Source organism: Amblyraja radiata, chromosome 19 (genome assembly GCF_010909765.2).
Source record: "Amblyraja radiata isolate CabotCenter1 chromosome 19, sAmbRad1.1.pri, whole genome shotgun sequence".
NCBI classification, from domain to species: Eukaryota; Metazoa; Chordata; class Chondrichthyes; order Rajiformes; family Rajidae; genus Amblyraja; species Amblyraja radiata.
Genome location: NC_045974.1, coordinates 16,187,817 through 16,208,449, shown reverse-complemented (window position 1 = coordinate 16,208,449; position 20,633 = coordinate 16,187,817). Strand labels below are relative to the sequence as shown.

Here is a 20,633-nt window from a genome sequence, read left to right as displayed (position 1 = left end):
GTTCCAGTTGCATTTTGTTTTGTATTTACAAGATTCTCCACATTTTTTCGAGGGTTCACAGATATTTGGATAGAACTCGCCTTTGGGCCATTGATCCTTGCCAAATCTTTGACTTTCCAACTGCTCCCCACAATCTCACAGTTTAAGATACAAATCCAATTATTTTCAAGAATTAATTCATACTGAAGTGAATGCAAGGGGCTATTTCAATAGACATCATTACTACAACTAAATATGCTTATGTTGCCGTTGCTCACATACTTTTCAGCAAATTGCTCACAAAAAAAAGCAGCATTTCCATGACAAATAAAATTCATGTGAGGAACTGCAAAAGTCAGTATTATATCTAAAGACACAAAATGCTAGAATAACCCAGCGGGTTAGGCAGCATTTCAAAAGAGGAAGGACATGTGACATTTTAGGTTGAGACTCTTCTTCAGACCGTCTTCAGCATTTGTGTAGTAAAGATGTGAGATTTATCTGAAGGGGAAACTGAAGTTCATTTATGGATCAATATTTGTTGGCGTGTTAAGGTAATAATGCTAGTGAATGGAAAGATAAATGGAAAATCATTTCAAAAGCATCACCGAACATATAATGGAACAACACTGACTGAACCCATTACAAGCCCCATTTGTAACAAACCTATACCAAGCAGGTCAGTTAGATCAATTAAAAACTCTCTCTATACAATGCACGTTTGCAATGGTAAAATTGAGTAAGTGTATGTTAAAACATACCTTTCTATCACTTCCCACTGGAACCCAAGTAATCAACATCCCAACAAGTCAAACTGTGTAATAGAGACCATGAGCCATGCACTATTTCCCAGAGTTCGAGCCAAGCAAACTCTCAGGTGGGTCTGGGACTCATTATGATCCATCTTTGACCTGGTTTATCCTGTCCAAAAGTGGAAATCAAAGTAAGTATATCATAAATGAGGAACAGCAACATGTGGCACTCTACCTGCACAAACAATCCTTTCAACACCTGAAATTATGGAACAAAAAGATCCCATGGGTATCAATTTCAAAACCAGAAATCAGAATCAATGTTGATTTTGCCAATCAGTATTGTTTCATAATTTGAATGTAGTTCAAATCTGAACCACTGGATCCCAACTGGATTGGTACAGGGTAAAGGAGTGGACTGAATGGAGATGATCGGTTGGCCTCACCTGTTATAATTGCTGGATCCATCCAGCTACTCCCACTCTCCCAGTTCAGGCTGGTGCTGTTGGCTGAGGTTGTTGCTGCATGGTTCACTGAAGAGCAGGAAGCAGCATTTGGTAGTCCCCCAAAATTGATGTTAATATTTGGTAACAGTGCCCGTAGACCATCCTGCCACTCTTTCACATTTAAACTTGCCACATTACTGCCGCTGTCTGAAAAAAATAAAATAAAATAAAAGGAAAAACAAAAATTAACTGGGCATTGCCAGATAAGTTTTGGAATTTATTGGTCTCGACTCCATGCCACTTAAGGGGATAGAACATGTTCAACAAACTGTTCACATGCATACAATGACTCTGCCTAGGTTGAGCTTGCATACACAAATTGCCATTCCTATTATAGGAGACCCTAAATTTTCACTGCCTTTTCTCAATGAAGCTGGCGTTCTATTTCTCTACTAATGGTTACTTGCTGGCTCACACTGCATCTCATTGGTCTTAAAGCATCCTTAGAATCCCACCTCAAATTTAGTCACAAGGCCCATGTCTATTCTGTGAACTTGACTCAAGATCACATACTTCCTCATGTCACCCAACACCGCATGGAATGCTTTGACCTAGTGTGCATTCCACCTTCCAAAAGCCATACATGCTCATCAGTGCTACCATACACAATTCATTAAATTACAACTTATTTAACTAACACATCTGCAACTCAGTCATATGTCGAAAGTAATGCACAATCACCTTACTTGAAACTGTCAAGAAAAACGTGGACTGTATAAACTGCTCACTGTGCAGTTCTTAAAAAGTGTTCAACAAATTAGTTCAGAATAATCAACAGCTAACTTAATCTACTTTTACAGGCCCAAATAATTTGTCAGAGTACAATTAGTCTGTGCTCAGGAGCATAGCAAACTACTATTACCTAATCTAAACTACATAGACCAGTAGCATAAATGCTGTGCACCTGAGCTAAGCACATACAGTTCAAATTTGTAAACCCTAAAACTGGAGATTCCACCAACTGAACTTTCCACTTCCTTTCATCCCAGAGGATGAGAATGAATGGACAGAGTTTTGGACTCCTTCAAAGATTACCTCAAGTTCAACTAGCCCTCACTGTCCACACCATTATTACCTCAATGCCAATCTGTACTATACAAACCCAAATGTGGACCAACAGTTAGAGTTCTGGGGTGGGAGATTGCAACCTTCATATGGTTCCTCCTGTTTCAATGAATGCAATAAATCTGGCGTGCACAATCAAGTAAGATCAAATAGAACAAGTTGTCCTACAACTTTAGGCTGTGCAAGCCATACGCAAGAAGAAGAAGAAGAAGTTAGTGTTCTGGACAAGTGAACGAAAGACATAATTTGAATAGAACGGCAACTAAATCAATTAAAATCAATTAATTTATTTTAGAAGCTCCTCAGAAAACAAACTAAGTGACTACTGCATTGTCATAAAACGTTGTAATAGGGAAGCCATTCCACAGGTCCACCAATGTAGTTGACTCAGCTCAAGGGCAATTAGTGATGGACATTTACTGTCAGTATTGCCACATTCACATTCTGCGAACAAATAAATCCTCACTAATTCTACACACAGGTCAGAACTCAAACGGTGATTGTGAGGTGAGGACATTAATTCATTGCTTAACACATTTGATTGGTTGAAAATGAACAAAATGAAGAAAGATAGGAGATCCACTAAAAGCAAGAATGAGATGGACCAAAAGGGCTCGTCTCCATGCTGTAAAGATCTGTGATCTATCTCTTTTGGCAGCTCCAATAACTCCAATTATTAATGCAGATCAAGATGCACAGTATCCCACGGTGAAAACTATTCTGCTGTGAGAAATGCAGTTATAGGGACCTACACATCTGACACCAGGAACAATATTTCGGAAACAAAGTTCTCACAAATAACCTAATAATGTGCACCTAATAGGAAATGCGATGTGCACACCTCAGCTTCACCATAATTAGCACCCATGAAAATTCTTGTCTTTTCCACCAGAAAGTTAAGATACTTGGTGCGAACAACAAGGAAGTGCAGGAATCAATTGATTGTAAAATAACGGTGTTCTTAGAGTAGAAAAACACATATTTCAAGAGGCTGGGGATGGGTGGGAAATAAATGGTTGCTTTGCCATCTGAAGACAAAGGTATTTTCAAAACAATGAATAAATACCTAATAATAAAATACAGCTGATGGGCAAAAGGAAGGTAATTCAGCTGGGACACAGAAGCAGGCAGTGCTGGATGGAAGGGACACTTGGAAGAGTTCCACAACTGAGGCTATTATGAATATCCCCAACTTCCATGTAAATCCTGTCATGGAGATCTGGCATGCTTGGTGCTTTTCTGACTGCTGCTACTCCATTTGGGCATCATGGGTGCTCCAAATGTAGGAGCAGAGAGTTGATGGTCATTACAGTTATTCAAAGCCAATGGGAAGCGAGGGCAAAAAGAGAACGCTTATTCCATCTATCAAGTACATAAAGTATTTTCATAAAATAAAAATGTAAACTCAGCAAAAAACATTGTCAACTGAGATGGATTATGAAGAATCCTTATCATTTGGTTATCTCCAAAGGTTCACGAGCGTCCAATTTTTGCAACATGACGACTTGTTAATCGTGATCCCAAACCACAGATATATCAAAGTGCATGATGGCTATGCCGTTCGCACCAATCCTCTTCTTGACGTTTGTTGCGATAATGCACCTTACCTTCCACAAGCTTCATGCTGGGGTAGAGCTAATTTAAAAGGTGACCAGGAAAATGTTCAAGCTTCATCTCCACTTCAGCACCAAGTTCACCTCAGTCAGAGTTACAGTATACAGTATACAATGTACACATTAAATGGCATGACATGTGGACTTGTTCGCTGATCCTGACAAGAGAATGGGGGTTACACAAAGATAGAAAGGTCCTTACCACCCTGCATATATCTTACAACATCATCCCTTGTCTGCAACAACCTCCATTTTTAAAGAAACTCTGGAAAATGTGCATCACTTGCCATACCTTGAGAGCCATTTCACAGACAAGGCAGATATTGAAAAATGCACTTGAGCCAAATGAGGAAAAATATAGTTGGAAACAAAGCGCTTAATCCCAGCATTGTCTACTAAACAATGATTACTGCTAGGTGGTAAACTTTGAACAATCTGCTGTTGGAACTACAAAGAGGTATCACCCTTGACTGCACAATATCTTCCAAATCCATTATCAGAGAGGTCAAGATCAAAACCTTCACTCAGGCCAATACAAAGATCTTGACTGTACTTTACCAGCTCTGCCAGATAGCAGAAACTAGCACTCTTCACCAAGCTCCATCACTCCAATATTCCACAAGAGCAGAGAGAACAAGTATACTCTCAAAATGTCTGAATAACTGTAATGGCCATGAATTCCCTGCTCCCATGGCGCCCCAAATGGAGTAGCAGCAGTCAGAAAAGCACCAAGCATGCCAGATCTCCATGACAGGAGTTGCATGGAAATTATGAGGAAAGGCAGCAAACAACAATCCAATCCACTTGGCCCATTATGCCACTTATCCCATCTATAGCAGGATTCTTAACTGTACGTTAGGTTAATTTATAGCCTGGAACAGTCCCTTCGGCCAACCGAGTCTGCTCCAACCAACGATTCTCCCACACACTAACATTATCCTACAACACTAGGGACAATTTACATTTAAACCAAGCCAATTAGCCTACAAACCTGTACGTCTTTAGAGTACAATCATACTCCTCAGTCATCTCAGAATTTACAGAAAGTATGCAATCTTTCTACAGAAATCATTTGACTATTACTTCATTTTTTAATTAGTGGATGATTTCAGCTTGACTGAATTTTTAACCATTTTATTTTCTAAAAACAATACAACAGATCCTTGAGTAAAGATTCTTCAATGCTACCGGTCAGTTACTTTTAGTTGGTTGAAAAGTTTTTCTTCTGCCTTCTCCCCCCCCACCCCAACCGTCCATAACCCCAACCCTCCTCCCCCCCATCCCTAAACTCCTCCCCCCCATCCCTCTCAATCCTTATCACTCAATACTAATTCAGTCTTCATTTCAGAATCCATAAATCGGAGGTACAAAGGGATTTGGGAGTATTGGTGCAGGATTCCCAAAAAGTTGATCTGTAAGTCGAATCGGTAGTCAAGAAAGCAAACTCAATGTTAGCATTTATTTCAAGAGGACTTGTATACAAAAGCAGGTATGTAATGCTGAGGCTCTATAAGGCCACATTTGGAATTTGGAATATTGAGCAATTTTGGGCACCATATCTGAAGAATGATGTGCTGACTCTGGAGAGGATCCAGAGGAGATTTACAAGAATGATCCCAGGAATGAGCAGGTTAACCTATGACGAGCGTTAGTCGGGCCTGTACTCATTGGAGTTTAGAAGAATGAGGGGGGGACCTCATTGAAACATACAGAATGGTGAGAGGCTTGGATAGAGTGGATGTGGAGAGGATGTTTCCACTAGTGGGAGAGACAGAACTAAAGGACGTTCTTTTAAGATGGAGATGAGGATAAATTTCTTTAGTCAGAAAGTGGTGAATCTGTGGAATTCTTTGCCACAGAAAGCTGTGAAGGCCAAGTCAGTGGATATCTTTAAGGTAGATAGCGATATATTCTTGATTAATACAGGTGTCAGGGGTTATGGGGAGAAGGCAGGAGAATGGGGTTAGGAAGGAGAGATAGATCAGCCAAGATTGAATGGTGGAGTAGACTTGATGGGCCGAATGACCTAATTCTTCTTCTATCACTTATGACCTTATAACCTTCATTTCCACACCATAACCCTGTTTATCTGGTCAAAGTAGGATTTTAAGCTATTTTCATTTTGCAGCTATTTAATACTGCCAAGCTTCTACAACATTTAAGAAATTAAAACACAAGCAAAATTGTGCTGATTACTCCAACTACCAAGAACATTGTAATGAAAGTTTGTTCCATTTCACTGGTGACTTTGTTAACGGTCAATTCTGCCTGCCCCGATCCATCTGATAATTACACTGTACACAAAGGAACTGAATTTCAAACACAATCATTTGAAGTGTCAACATAAATCACGAGGTTACACAATGACTATAAATGCCAGTATCGCAAAGGTTAGAGATCCAGCTGGCTCTGCTGTTCGTCAAATCATTTCAAGCAACATTAATATTCAGAAATGAGAGGTGAAATAATGGCTCTAAGTTTCAAACAGCTAAGGCACTGCCAGGAAAAGTTTCTGCTCAGGAGTAGGAATGTTGACTGGAGACAAGGAGCAATAAAGGGGAGGGATGTGCAAAATTCCAGCGAATTAAACCATAAGTTGCTGTCACTGAGGAAGATTAAATAGATAAGAGGCATAAGACTGGAGGGCTGAAGCCTGCAATATCAGTTTGCAAGAGGAATGATGAAACATAACTACTGGATCTCAGGAAGTAATGTTGGAATGCTATGAGCTCCAACTGGGACCAAGTTGGGAGCATCAAGTGCAGTTCCTTTCGCCACATTATAAGGTGATGGCTCCAGTAAGGATAGTGAGGAGATTTACAAAGTTGGTGCCAGATTTTTAGAAGCGAAGTTATGAAGAACAATTGGTTAGGCAGGGATTGCTTTATTTAGGCAGCTGATAATAAAGTTAGAGATGTATACATTTATAGGGTCATGGACCGTGTGCAAAAGACCCATTTCCCTGTCAGAGCACTCAAATACATGAACATCATCGAATCAAAGCAAAGATCAAAGGGGAGTCAAAGAAAAATTATAATCACAAAAATGGGGATTGACGTTTGGAACTCGAGCCAGAAAGAATGGAGGCAAAATACTTTACATTTTAAATTATTTGGATGAACATTTGAGATATGACCTACAAGCCAGATGGAAAGTTTTAAGTAATAGAGCTATTTGGACTAATTTTGTGATGGCATGAGAGGAAGTAGTAGCAACCCCTCAGTGTCTGTTCTGTCATTCTACAAAACCACGGTTGATGCTGTGTCTTGTCTAATGTACCCCTGTGCACTAGATCCTTTGATTTGTTTGGTGTCCAAAAGTCAATCTTAGCCTTGAAAATACAGAGTGACAGAGAATCCACATCCCTATTGTTAGAAGCCATTGCATACAGTAAGTTCTCACCTCAGCCATAGACGGTCAACCCCCTCAACCCAAGACTCTGCCCTCAAGTTCTCGTCTCTCCAGCCTCTCTGCACTTTAACTGTTACTTTCACTGAATTGTGCACTGCCAATCTAATTTCCCCAATTAAATTACTGCTCAATTCCAGTGACTAGAGATCAACTTTACAATTTCTCCTCCAAAGACATTACTCATTTTAGGAATAAAACAGAAGCACTCTGCTCAGACAGCCTGTAACGTTGATACTAGCCTGTAACATTAACTCAGATTATTTTTCCATTGATGTTGTCTGACCTGCTGTTTCCAGCATTTTGTGTTATTATTTTAGATTTCCAGTGTATGCAGTTTTTTGGGTGTCAATCTCATCTAATTTAATCCATCTGGGAAAATTACTCGTGACTGAAGCATGCATTCGTTCTTTGTACAAGGTGACCAAACACTGTACATATTTTAAATGAAGCCCAATCAAAGTTCTGTATTCTGAGCAAAACCCTCATTACTTTTGTACTAATGCCTGGATTGTAAAAATGAAGATACTAGACTTCATAACTGCTTTCAACACCTGGATTTTTACATTTTGAGAACAAGCACATCACATTATCTGTTAACTGTTATAAATTATTACTAAATTTGTTTGCATAATTTCATATTTTCCAAAATTACAATTCATTTGCCACCTTTTGCCCATTTGCAAATCTTCAGTTTCTTCACACCATTCTTCGAGCTGATGGCCACCTTTTTCAGCAGCAAATGTAGATACTCACTTCCACACCAGTGTTTTTCAGGTTTATACCTCCTTTCCCATTTTGTCTATGCTCTCTAAACATCTTCTGCTTAGTGTATTCAATTCCCAACTTTGGTCATCTTGCAGCTCCACGTCTATCCCGCTACAAGGCGAGGAGCTTTCAGTCGCCTTATTTGAGATATTTTCACATTCAGACACATTTCTTAAACCATGTTTCCTGTATTGACCATCAACCATCGCCTTCTTATCATGGGTTCACGTGTCATCTCATTGTTGACTACTGAAGCAGATAATTTTTAAGACATCCAAAATGCACCCTATTTGGACTTTCTCTCCACAATTCATTTCACAAGATCCACCCTGCACCTGCGCCAGAACATTGTCCCCCAAAGACAGGTCTTTCAATTAGCATTTTTTTCAGGATCTGGCAGTCACAGAAGAGTGTTTGAAAATAGAAACATTGAAAATAGGTGCAGGAGTAGGCCATTCAATATGATCATGGCTGATCATCCAACTCAGTATCCTGTACCTGCCTTCTCTCCATACCCCCTGATCCCTTTAGCCACGTGTGCTTGGTTGCCACCTCCTTAAAACTCTGCAGTCCTTCCGAGGAAGATATTGCCACATTAGTTTGGGTAGAAGGTTCAGGATTTCAATCCAGTGACACTGAAGAACAGAACGCATTTGGGTGCAGGGTAACCAGCAGGTTCTATTGAAGTGGCCAGTGAGAGCAATGGCATGCATGTTGTCAATGATAAACACCGCAGTCATCTTGTGCTGGAGGTGGAGGGAATAAATGTTGTGGGGGCGAATGGAGTGCAAATCAAGTGAGCTGCTTTATTCAAGCTGCACTCATCTAGACAAGTAGAGGCAATTTCATCATCCCGACATGTTTTATGGATGGTGGAAAGGCTCTGGGGCTTCAGGTGGTGAGTCTCTCTCCTTAAGATGCCTCTGACCAATTCTTGCAGCCATCCTTGCAGGTGCAGTTGAGTTCTTGGTCAAGATGGGGGCGGACACTGCGAATGGAATGTAGGGATGAATATATCCCCACTGAATATAGGGATGAATATTTAGAGTGTCTTCTTGGGGACGGTCACTGTGCGGCATTTTCATGGCATCACTGTTATTTGCTTCTTATCAGCTCATAACTGCAGGCTTGCTGCTTGCAGATAAGGGCTGATTCATTTGCTTAGGAGTTACAAATAGTCCGAAGCACTGTATTCAATTAAAATCCCCATTGGACCATGTTGGAAGGAAGGTCATTGATGAGGCTTCACTTTCACTTCAAAGAAAAAAACTCAACCAAACTGGTAAGACATGACCTGATGGCAGGCAAAGCCATGATGACTGTCCTTAGTCAATTTTCTTCCAAATATAAATAAATCAGATCCTGAAGAATCTAAATGCCATCCGGAGGAATCTTCTCTTATAGCTTCTCTATCATTGACGCGAGGCTCAATGTCATGGATTATCACGATTACACATAAACAAAGAAATACCATTGGATATTCTCTTCCTCCAGGACCTTGTCCGTGGTTAGAGACGACATCAAGATCTTCAAGGCCCCTGCAATCTCTTATTTTAATAAGGTGGGATGGATCCCATCAGGCTCTCTGGTTTTATTCACCTTCATGCTTTTCAAGAGACCCAACAACACTGTCCATGATTTCACACCATCCTAGCATATTAGGATACCCCAAGCTGATCTCACCATCCTCCATGTACTTCTAGTATGCAGACATAAAGTACTTATTTGGTACCTCGCCTTCAAGCATACATTTCCTCTTTTATCCTTGTTGTCCAACCTTCTCTCTCTCCTTACCCTCTTTTTAATGTCATAGAATCATGCAATATGGAAACAGGCCCTTCGGTCCAACTTGCTCATGCCGACCAACAAACCCAGTCCCTGGGTTTGGCCCATATCCCTCTAACCCTATCCTATCCATGTACCTGTCCAAATGTTTTCTAAACATTGCAATAGTACCTGCCTCAACTACCTCCTCTGGCAGCCCATACACCTACCATCCTTGTGTAAAAAAAGTTGCCACTGGTTCCTATTAAATCTTCCCCCTCCCCATATTAAATCCATGTTCCCGGGTTCTCGATTCCCCTATTGAACAATACTCCAATGACCCTTTTCTATTCCTCTCATATCTTGTACACATCTACACGATCCTCCCCCCCCCCCAACTCCTGTGCTCCAAGGATTAAAATCCTAGCGTTTTCTTTTCGGTTTTGTATATTGCCACGTACAGCGGAAAGCTTTTGGTGCATGCTATCCAGTCAGCGGAAAGACAATGCATGATTACAATTGAGCCAATTACAGTGTATAGATACATGATAAGGGAATAACCTTTAGTGCAAGGTAAAGTCAGCAAAGTTCAGATCAAGGATAGTCCGAGGATCACCAAAGAGGTAGATAGTAGTTCAGCATTGCTCTCTTGTTGTGGTAGGATGATTCAGTGGCCTGACAACAACTAGGAAGAAACTGCCCCTGAATCTAGAGGTGTGGGTTGTCACACTTCAATACCGTTTGCCTGATGGGAGGGGGGAGAAGCGGGAATGGCCAGGGTGCGACCCACCCTTGATTATGCTACTGGCCTTGTCAAGGCAACACGAGGTATAAAATTGAGTCAATAGAAGGGAGGTTGGCTTGTGTGATGGGCCTGCTCAACCTATCTCTATAGCTCAGGCCCTCGAGTCCTAGCAACATCCTTGTAAATCTTGTCTGCACACGTTCCAGCTTAACATCTTTCCTATAACAGGGTGACCAAAACTGAATAATACTCTACATGTGGCCTCACCAATGTCTTGCATAACTGTAACATCACCTCCCAACTTCTATACTTTAACTGATGAAGACCAATGTGTTGAAAGCCTTTATGACCAGCTTAACTACTTGTGATGCCACTTTTAAGGAACTATGTACCTGCACTCCCAGATCCCTCTGCTCTTGTTCTCTAAAATGCCCTGCCATTCACTGTTTAATGTACGTGTAAAAAGTCTTGGGATTTTCTTTAATCCCACCTGCCAGTTACATTTCTTATTGCCTGCTTCAGAACTTTCCTGCTTGCTTTATATTTAAAGGCCCAGTTTAAAGGCATGGGGCTGAAGGAAGTCTATGCCAATGAACAATCTTGCAGCAGAGTATGCATTCCAATGCCAGCAAAGGACAACCCATGAAACATAAATCAGTGAAAAGTACCGCAGCAGTCAGTTAAATCCTCAGTTATGAGCAAGTTGGCTCCAACCTATCCTATCTGGATGCAAAGGCACCTGCCATGGATATTTTGAGAATGTCAGTTTTGATAAAAAGCAAAACCAAGATTTCGTTAAAAACATTTGTTTTGGAGCACTTGCTTATTCAGGGCTGTGGTATTTATATTTATAAAATAGGCATATTCAAATATAGATTAGCTATGCTACTGCTTTTCACATTTGTTCGTGACCAAAAGGTTAGAGCTGCATTATTGAGTATAGCTCTGTAATCTTTGAAAAACACGTCAAACACGAAACAAATCACTATCCAGGTCTAAAGCCAGAATGAAACCAATTCCACTGGCTCGATACAACTGATTAAACAATGGGCTCATGTTCTCATTCTTGAACTTTCAAGTAATAAAAGCATAACTACTTAAGGGAGATAAGATTTGTACAGAGAAGATTAACAGGGTTCAGTACAGAGGCTTAGCTACCTTCAGTTAAACAGAGGGTCAAATTATATACTGTAATCTCACATATTAGTGATACGTTCAACTCTTTTGCTCTGGTATTTCATTTAATTCACATGCTTAATCAATAATGTTTTATTATTAATGTTTAATGTTTTATGTATCAATCTTAACTGTCACTGTATGTCATGTTGTCACTTGCAGGCGGAGCACCAAGGCAAATTCCTTGTATGTGAATACGTGGCCAATAAACATTAATTAATTAATTAATTCATTCTTTGCAATGGACATTGCATTGCAGAACTGGAGACTTAACCTGCAAAATAAGTCTTTCATGTAATGGGATATTTGTGCAGGATGCTTGATGTTCTGTGAGCAAAGCAGGTGTTTTCCACTCTTCCAACGCACAATAGAAATTTAGACATGTATCCCAAGAGACTAATTAAGTCACTTACCTGATATCACGGAATTAATAACTAATTCAAATAGTGACAACGGCATGAACATACGACATCTCCCATTGCAGGAATCACAGTGCGGTACAACCACACTGAAAGGGAACATGAAAATCGCGATAGGGAAGATTCTACTTGAAATGTATTCGAATAGAAAAGCTCCCATTCCATATTTACTTACAAAACAAACCCATTATTACACTGACCCACCAAGTGAAAGCCAAAGCCATAAATGAGCAAACATTTAGCCAGTTGAAGCATTAAAAGTCGTTCAGATCAGACACAAACTCATCTCAGCATTCAAAACAATAGAGTTGAAATACTATGCAGATCAACATCAACACAAAAAAGCCATTCAACACCTCACCAGTATCAAGGTAACACCACTCAATGCAATCCATTAAAACCTCACCTACTTTTAGCGGTAAAATTTGGAAAGGTTAGATACTCTGTGATCCAATTCTTTGTGGCAATTCACCTTGTCTGATACCAGTTTGCTTCTAGCCTTGGTGTGGTTATCACATACAAGATACAGCAGAGATATTCACAAGATCCAGTTGGACTGTGGAGTACAACTGATGTCAAAACACAAGACATGTCTGACCAAATAAAATTGGTGTTAGCAGGAATTAATTTAACTTGTCTGAACACAGGCAGCAGATTAGTGTGTATTGACATACTTTCACCGATTTTCCACGGTGCAAGGATTCCGATCAATTCATCGTGAATCATTCCTAGCACAGGGAAAAAGTTTGTGGTGTTAAGAGGTAAACATCTCAGCCAAATGACATTGCACAGGAATCCCTTAAGGTAATGTCCCAGGCCCAATCATCATAGAAACATAGAAAATAGGTGCAGGAGTAGGCCATTCGGCCCTTCGAGCCTGCACCGCCATTCAATATGATCATGGCTGATCATCCAACTCAGTATCCCATACCTGCCTTCTCTCCATATCCCCTGAACCCTTTAGCCACAAGGGCCACATCTAACTCTCTCTTAAATATAGCCAATGAACTGACCTCAACTATCTTCTGTGGCAGAGAATTCCACAGATTCACCACTCTCTGTGTAAAAAATGATTTCCTCATCTCGGTCCTAAAAGACCTTCCTCTTATCCTTAAACTGTGACCCCTTGTTCTGGACTTCCCCAACATCGGGAATAATCTTCCTGCATCTAGCCTGTCCAACCCATTAAGAATTTTGTAAGTTTCTATAAGATCCCCCCTCAATCTTCTAAATTCTAGCGAGTACAAGCCAAGTCTATCCAGTCTTTCTTCATATGAAAGTCCTGCCATCCTAGGAATCAGTCTGGTGAACCTTCTCTATACTCCCTCTATGGCAAGAATGTCTTTCCTCAGATTAGGAGACCAAAACTGTACATAATACTCCAGGTGTGGTCTCACCAAGACCCTGTACAACTGCAGTTGAACCTCCCTGCTCTTATACTCAAATCCTTTTGCTATGAATGTTAACATACCATTCGCTTTCTTCACTGCCTGCTGCACCTGCATGCCTACTTTCAATGACTGGTGTAGCATGACACCCAGGTCTCGTTGCATCTCCCTTTTCCTAATTGGCCATCATTATCTCCATCATCTGCTTCAATGACCTTCCTTCAATTGTAAGGTCAGAAGTAGAGATGTTCAATCACAAATATTCAGTATCATTTGTGATTCCTCAAGAGCACCGCCCAACTAACGGCAGCAAGACCTGGTCAATATCCAGGTTCAAGTTGATCGGTGGCAATTTACATTGGTACCCACAAGTGCCGGGCAATGACAATATCCAACAAGAGAAAATCCAACAAATTCCCGACATCATCATAGCATCATCATCACTGAATCCCCCACTACCAATATCTGGGGAGTTACCATTGACCAGAAACGGAACTGGAGAAGCCATGTAGATCATGTGGCTGCAAGAGCAGGTCAGGGAAAGAAATCTTGCGGCATGCAACTTTCTCCTGACTCCCCGAAGTCTACCCTGATTTGAGCTAATACAAGGCTCAAATCGGGGGTGTTATGGACTACTCTTTATTTGCATTGATTAATGTGGCTTCATCAATACTAAAGCAGCTCGGCACAATACAGAACATCGCAGCTCGCATGATAGGCACCCCATCCACAATCATTCACTCTGCAACTGATGCAGAATGGTGGCAGTTGGACGATCTGCAGCAACTTACCAAACTCCTTGGACAGCACCTTTGCAACCCATGACCTCTTCCATTTGGAAGGACTAGATCAGCAAAAGCTTGGGACCACCACAACCTGGAAATTGTCTTCCAAGCCACACACCAATCTGACTTTAAAATACATTGCTATTCCTTCTCTTCCGCTGCGTCAATCCTTGACCTTTCTCCATGATTGTGGTATATCCACACTTTCAGGACTGGCAGTGGTTCAAGGCGGCAATTTACCATCACCAAACCAAGGACAATTAGGTCAAGGACGATTAAATGCTGGCTCAACTTGCAAAGCCCATCTCCCTTGGAAGAATATACCACACAAAAACATCTCCCAGAAGAGCAATCCCACCAGTTCCATTTGCCGATAGCTTAGTTTATTCACTCAACTCCCCTTTGGTTCTTTTGCCAATTACCTCAACTGATTGGTAATTTACTGTTGTCAATTAACCCAGCAGCATGCCTTTAAGACATGGATGGGAATCCATAAGGTCAGTATTGAACATGGTTCCTATAATTTGAGGCAACATAGCCCATCCAGAGGATATTACTGCTCTGGTAACAGTGGTAACTCCTTATAGAACACCCTTACCGCAGGTAATGCATACACTTTATTTGGTCGTTAAGTAGGCTGGGGGGCGGGCAGAGGTGTTGACTGGCAAATGATTGGACCAAGGCCAGAGATAAAAAGACAAAATGCTGTGAAACGAGATATGGAGAGAGGAGGCATGAAATACAAAACTAGAGAAAGGGATTTAAGTAGAAGGGGGCAGGAAAAATAGGGCAGATGAGGGGAAATGGGTATACATCCAGGGAGCGGGGAAAAAAGGGGGGGTCCCATCTCTCTTCCAGCTTTCTTCCCCCTGCTAGCTACAATCAGTCTGAAAAATGGTGCCGACCCCAAATGTTGCCCATTCATGCCCTCCAGAATGCCGCCTGGCCCACTGAGTTATTCCAGCACATTGTTTCTATTTTTGTATCTTCTATTTTGTATTTTTGTTTCTATTTTGTACCTGTGTCTACATTACCTCCATATAATTTGATCTGCAGTATTTTATTTCCATGGAATATTAAGGTTACATTCTCTGCGCCTCTGTGGCAACAATGTTAGACCACATAAAGCTCCTGTGGCATCAGTGCCTCCATGTTTCTCTGCCACCCTGATATTGTGGAGTAATCATTTACACCTGGCTTCCATGCCTGCTTCATTATTACACCTTTTCATTTCATCACTCCTGCCGTTTACTGCCATTTTGTTCTTATCCTGCTCACTTTTTGCATGAGCTTGTATTTGTTCATCTCCAACACCTTCCAAATCTGGTCAAAGGTTATTGATGAAAAGCATTTGTCACTTCTCCCTTGACTAACACCGCCCAATCTGCATTATTCATATTGACAGTTGACTTCAATTTTCAGAAAAGCCATTTGACAATATTCTTTGGGGTGTCAGCAGACTGAGAAAATAATTGATAACAGGAGACAAGCGGGTAACGATGATGAAGTGCTGTCTGGATAAAAGTAGCCAGTGGAGTTTTAAGCACTGCAAACCAATGAGAATATTTCCAATGAAATGAACAGTACGTCATTCATGGGTACATTTATGGGTAATTCTGGCAAAGTTAATGACCAGAAGGATCGATGACCTATACAGTGTCTTGAGACAAATTATTTAAGTGAGATAAATATGACAGATGGATTTTAATGTTTATAACTGGTAATTGTAAACATCTGTGCAAGATAATAGTGGCTTCATTTTCCATCGCCCACTTTAAATGCAGGATGACAGCTCCCAGTATCAGCATTAAAATGACATGATTAAAAGGCCATGATAATCTAGTTTTGTAGAACTGCACTTAGGTAGGCTCTGAACTTAGCCTGGTAACGTCACTCAACGTGTTTTATTTAAACGAGAGCTTCACTTTAGTCCATTTCAACATTCAACAGTAGAAAGAGATGGAGAAGGCAAACAATCATATCATTGAGCAATATTTATATATACACAAGTACCTCATCAGCAAACCTACCCCAGTATCTTGTCTTTAAAGAGACTGGGCTCAGAGCAAATATTTTAAATAGGGCTCCAGGAACAAGTTATGTACAAATTCTACCAATCAAGATGTAGATGAGAGGTAAACAAGGAGGCAGCTGACAACGAAGTGGAATGATGGCAGTGCAGTTTGTACTGTTGCCTCAGTTCCAAGAACCCAAGTTTCCCCTGACATCAGTCTGAAGAAGGGTCTCGACCAGAAACGTCGGCCATTCCTTCTCTCCAGAGATGCTGTCTGTCCCGCTGAGTTACTCCAGCATTTTTGTCTATCTTCAACCCAAGTTTGACCCTGACTTCAGGTGCTGCCTGTGAGGAGTTTACACATGCTACCATGTAGGTTTCCCCTACTTTGCACCAGCTTCCTGCTACACCCCAGAATCAAGTACACAGGACAAGATGTTAAGAAGTCCCTTGTGCCAATAGGTGGGGAGCATTTCACGACATTCGTTGATTGTTGAGAGTGGTAGATTCTCAACATCGGTGGGGGGCGGGGGGGGGGATACGTATATCTTGGCCTGGGTAACCTTCAGGACAGTTGGGCACAGGACACATCATCAGTAGTGTACCCTTGCATCACTGGGTGTTTCGGCCTTTTAACACTATACACCCTCCACAAGGGCGGCCCGCTGCAGGATGATCAGCCCTCAGCGTGTGTCCCGTGTCAAACCGTCCCAAAGATTCTCACTGACGTACTTGGGGCCCAGCATGGGTCTTTCCGCTTGAGCCAAATCCACCGGCTGCTTCTTTCAGCAGCCTCTGAGAGTGATCTTATGGTCTTCCGCAGAGCCTGACCGTGGATTCCAAGCTCCTTCAGCAGTCTGATGGTAGATGACGCAACAAATCCTCTGCATCCCACTTCAACTGGATAGACTTTGGTGTTCCAGCCACGCTGCGTTGCCTCTGCTGCAAGCTCTGCGTAGCGCAGCTTCTTACGCTCATAGGCCTCCTCAACAGAGTTCTCCCATGGAACTGTGAGCTCTATGATGTAAGCAGTCTTCTGTGAAGGGGACCAGAACACCAAGTCTGGCCTGAGGTTGATGGAAGCAATTTCAGGTGGAAAAATTAGTTGTCGGCCGATGTCCGCCAGCATCCTCCAGTCACGGGCCCTGCATAGGTTTCCTTCTTCTGATCTGGTTGAAGGATGTTTAGATGTTTTCTGTCCTTCTCGGACAAAGGTTGTTGCCCTTAAGGGGGGGGGGGGGGGGGGGGGGGGGGTTGGTTGCTCTCGGAGGCAAGGAGTTAGTCGCACACCGCCTGTTCTCAAGGACTGATGCCAGGCTTTTTAGTACCTGATTATGCCGCCATGTATATCTCCCTTGCGTGAGGCTGGTCTTGCAGCCTACCATGATGTGTTTGAGGGTCGCTGGAGTTGGGCAGAGGGCACAGGTTGGATCCTCGCCATACCACTGATGGAGGTTCTTTGGTGATGGAAGCACGTCATATGTCGCTCTGATGATGAAGCTGATCTTGCTTGCTTCCATTTCCCATAGTTCTTTCCAGCTGATCTTCCTCCGCTCCACACCTTCCCACTGCATCCATTGCCCCTGTTTGGCAAGAGAGACCGCCTTTGCACTTCTTGCGGCCTCCTCCTGTCGCCGCACCTCCTCGACCACCAATGTCCTCCGCTCTGATGTTGTGGCCTTTCGCCAGGTTGGTTTACAAAGACAGTGGTGGATCGATTGGCCACTGCAAACTGTCAGGCTGATGGCAAAAAAAAAATAATCACAAGAAGTTGGCAGATGTGAAAAAGCTGCATGGCAACGGGGGAAGTTGGGTTGCTCTGCTTGGGCGGGCATGGGTTTGATGAGCCAACTTGACTTTTGGTGTAGTAATTAGTATTTTTCATATTGACTAATAGACCATGTTACAGGAATCCTTCTCTATAAAATGACTCTCTGGATCCTATTGACGCAATTATCATGGATAAGTATTCACCATCAACATCCCAAAGATCACAACTGACCAGAATCATTAAAACCATGGTCACACAAATAGGCCATATCTTGGGTATCGCGTAGCAAATGACTCACCTCCTGGCACCCCAAAGTCTTTCCACAATCTGCAAGGCACATGATCTCTACTTACCAGTTCAATGCGGTCACATTGAAGCAGCTCGACTCTACATAGGACAAGGCAATCAATTTGACCGGCATTCTATTTATTGCCCAAATATTCCTGCCCTCTACGTCTTATGCACTTTGACCACAGTGTACAGCACTACAGTAATTTCCCCAGGCTACTCAGACTGCACTTCAGATTTGTGACCTCTACCACCAAGGACAAACAACAGATTCATGCAAACACCACCTCCTTAAAGTTCCCCTTCAAACAGCACAACATCCCTACTTGGAAACACAATCATTGAACCTTTCAATGTGCTGGGATGAAACCCAGGAACTCTTAAGTATAATGAAAATAGCTTCATAGAAGACTGCCACGCTAAGGATTGGCCATAAATATACATACATGCCAGATAATGAACAAATAAATACCACCATTACCGTCTGCCTTTCCCTCACTCCCAGAATTATATTTCAAATGCCGTTATGCTTCACAGTATAAAACCCAGGGTGGTTGAAAGAAACCTGCCAACACAAGAGTGCTGAATAGTCGCTAAACTATTAGAGATTGGTTATACTCCTGTAAATGGAAGCAGGACAGATGGCAAACAAAATCTTTGGAGAATTATCCCTCCCTAAAAGACTTTCTCACACTACAAATTGACTATTAACAAGTTGCATGAGGGATTACAGATGCTTTCAAGCTTTTGCAACACCCAGCTGACAATCCAACTACAAAGTTTTGATTTACCGTTCTGCAACACTTTTCTCTTAAGTGTTGCGCGAGTACAGGTCAGTCATCTCTTACCAGTGAACTGAAACAAGGTAACAAAATCAAATCACAATGCCACAAGGTGTGGGAAGATCGAAATCTGTGTCAGCAGCTTAGTCCACAAATGTTATGTGTTTCTTCAAAGCAAATGGAGTGATGAACCTATGAAGGGACTCAAAGAGCGCTTTTGCTGAAACAATTAAAAAGAGAGGTTGAGCAACTTGCTCCCAACTCCCCAGAGTCAAAGCTATTATCCCAGATATAACATTTGCAAGGATCAACTGCAATAAACTTTAAATGGCAAAGAGAAGCATAATGCAAAGGATGCCTCAAGGCAGCTTAGACAGATGTTGTTGCCATTGAGGGACAGTAGGAATTGTACACCAGATTGATTCTGGGGATGGCGCGTTTGCCTGGGTCTGTAATACCTAGAGTTTATAATAATAGGGGTTTTAAAGAATGAAAAAAATCCTATGGGGCTTGATGGTATTGGAAAAAGTGATGATGGTGTGCAAAATACCTAGGATACAGGAGTCCACACTCCCAAAGGGCCATACAGGACTGAGATGAGCTGAAATTGCTTCACCCAGAAGACAATGAATCTCTGCAATACTCTACCCAAGGGGGCTGCACAGGACATTAATTGAGTAAGTTCAACATAGGATCAATAGGTTATTGAGACATCACGGGAATCAAAAGTTAATGAAAGGAGGGAAAAGATTAGACATAATCTTATTGATCAGAGCAGGCTTGAGGGAATGAATTACTTATTTTGGCTTTTAATGTTTCTTTTCTAATGTTAAATGATTGATACCCAGTTTTGTTAAGGAGAACAGATCAGGATTTGGGAATTATTTAAATATTCCTCTGGGAAACAATTTCATTAGTAGGACTTCAGCTCTTTGGTGTTCCCAACTCATTTTCAGATGAGGCAGAGCAGAAACCTTGCTTCAAATAAACTAGGAAATATTTCCCATTGATCCGAAGTTCCACTGTTAATGCTGAAATGAACTTAAGAACATGTACGATAACATATTTCATTTGTGCTGAAAGAAATGGAACATCCAGGTATTCTGAAAACAAACAATATGAATTTACCATTGTTAGTTGAGACGTCATTACGCCAGGAAGAACAATTACCAAAGATGAAACAGATGCAGAGCAAAATTGGATATTATCACAAGACTTCATAACCAAACAGCTATTGCACATAATTTGCTAAGTTAAGGTTGGTTCATTAAAAACATAAATATTTATTACAACCAAAGAAAAACTAAATTTTTAATTTAGTTGCTGTTGTAAGAAGAGTCCACGATACTCCAACATATTTTTTGGTAACTTGCGTCTTATTTGCATTTGTAGCCCAAGTATTAATATGAC

The 20,633-nt window shown here is 41.5% G+C and overlaps 1 protein-coding gene across 8 annotated transcripts in view; it reads right to left on the bottom strand.

Annotated features, from left to right (window-relative positions):
* The window catches only part of cnot4 (CCR4-NOT transcription complex subunit 4), a 123,470-nt gene that overhangs the window by 12,704 nt on the left and 90,133 nt on the right, over positions 1-20,633 (bottom strand). For 5 of the 8 annotated variants that reach the window (XM_033037745.1, XM_033037747.1, XM_033037749.1 and 2 more), the window contains one exon: positions 1,178-1,384. The exons of the other annotated variants lie outside the window; for them this stretch is intronic. In XM_033037745.1, the coding sequence (XP_032893636.1) occupies positions 1,178-1,384 (207 nt within the window). The remainder of the gene's footprint in view (positions 1-1,177; positions 1,385-20,633) is intronic. 8 annotated transcript variants of the gene reach the window in all.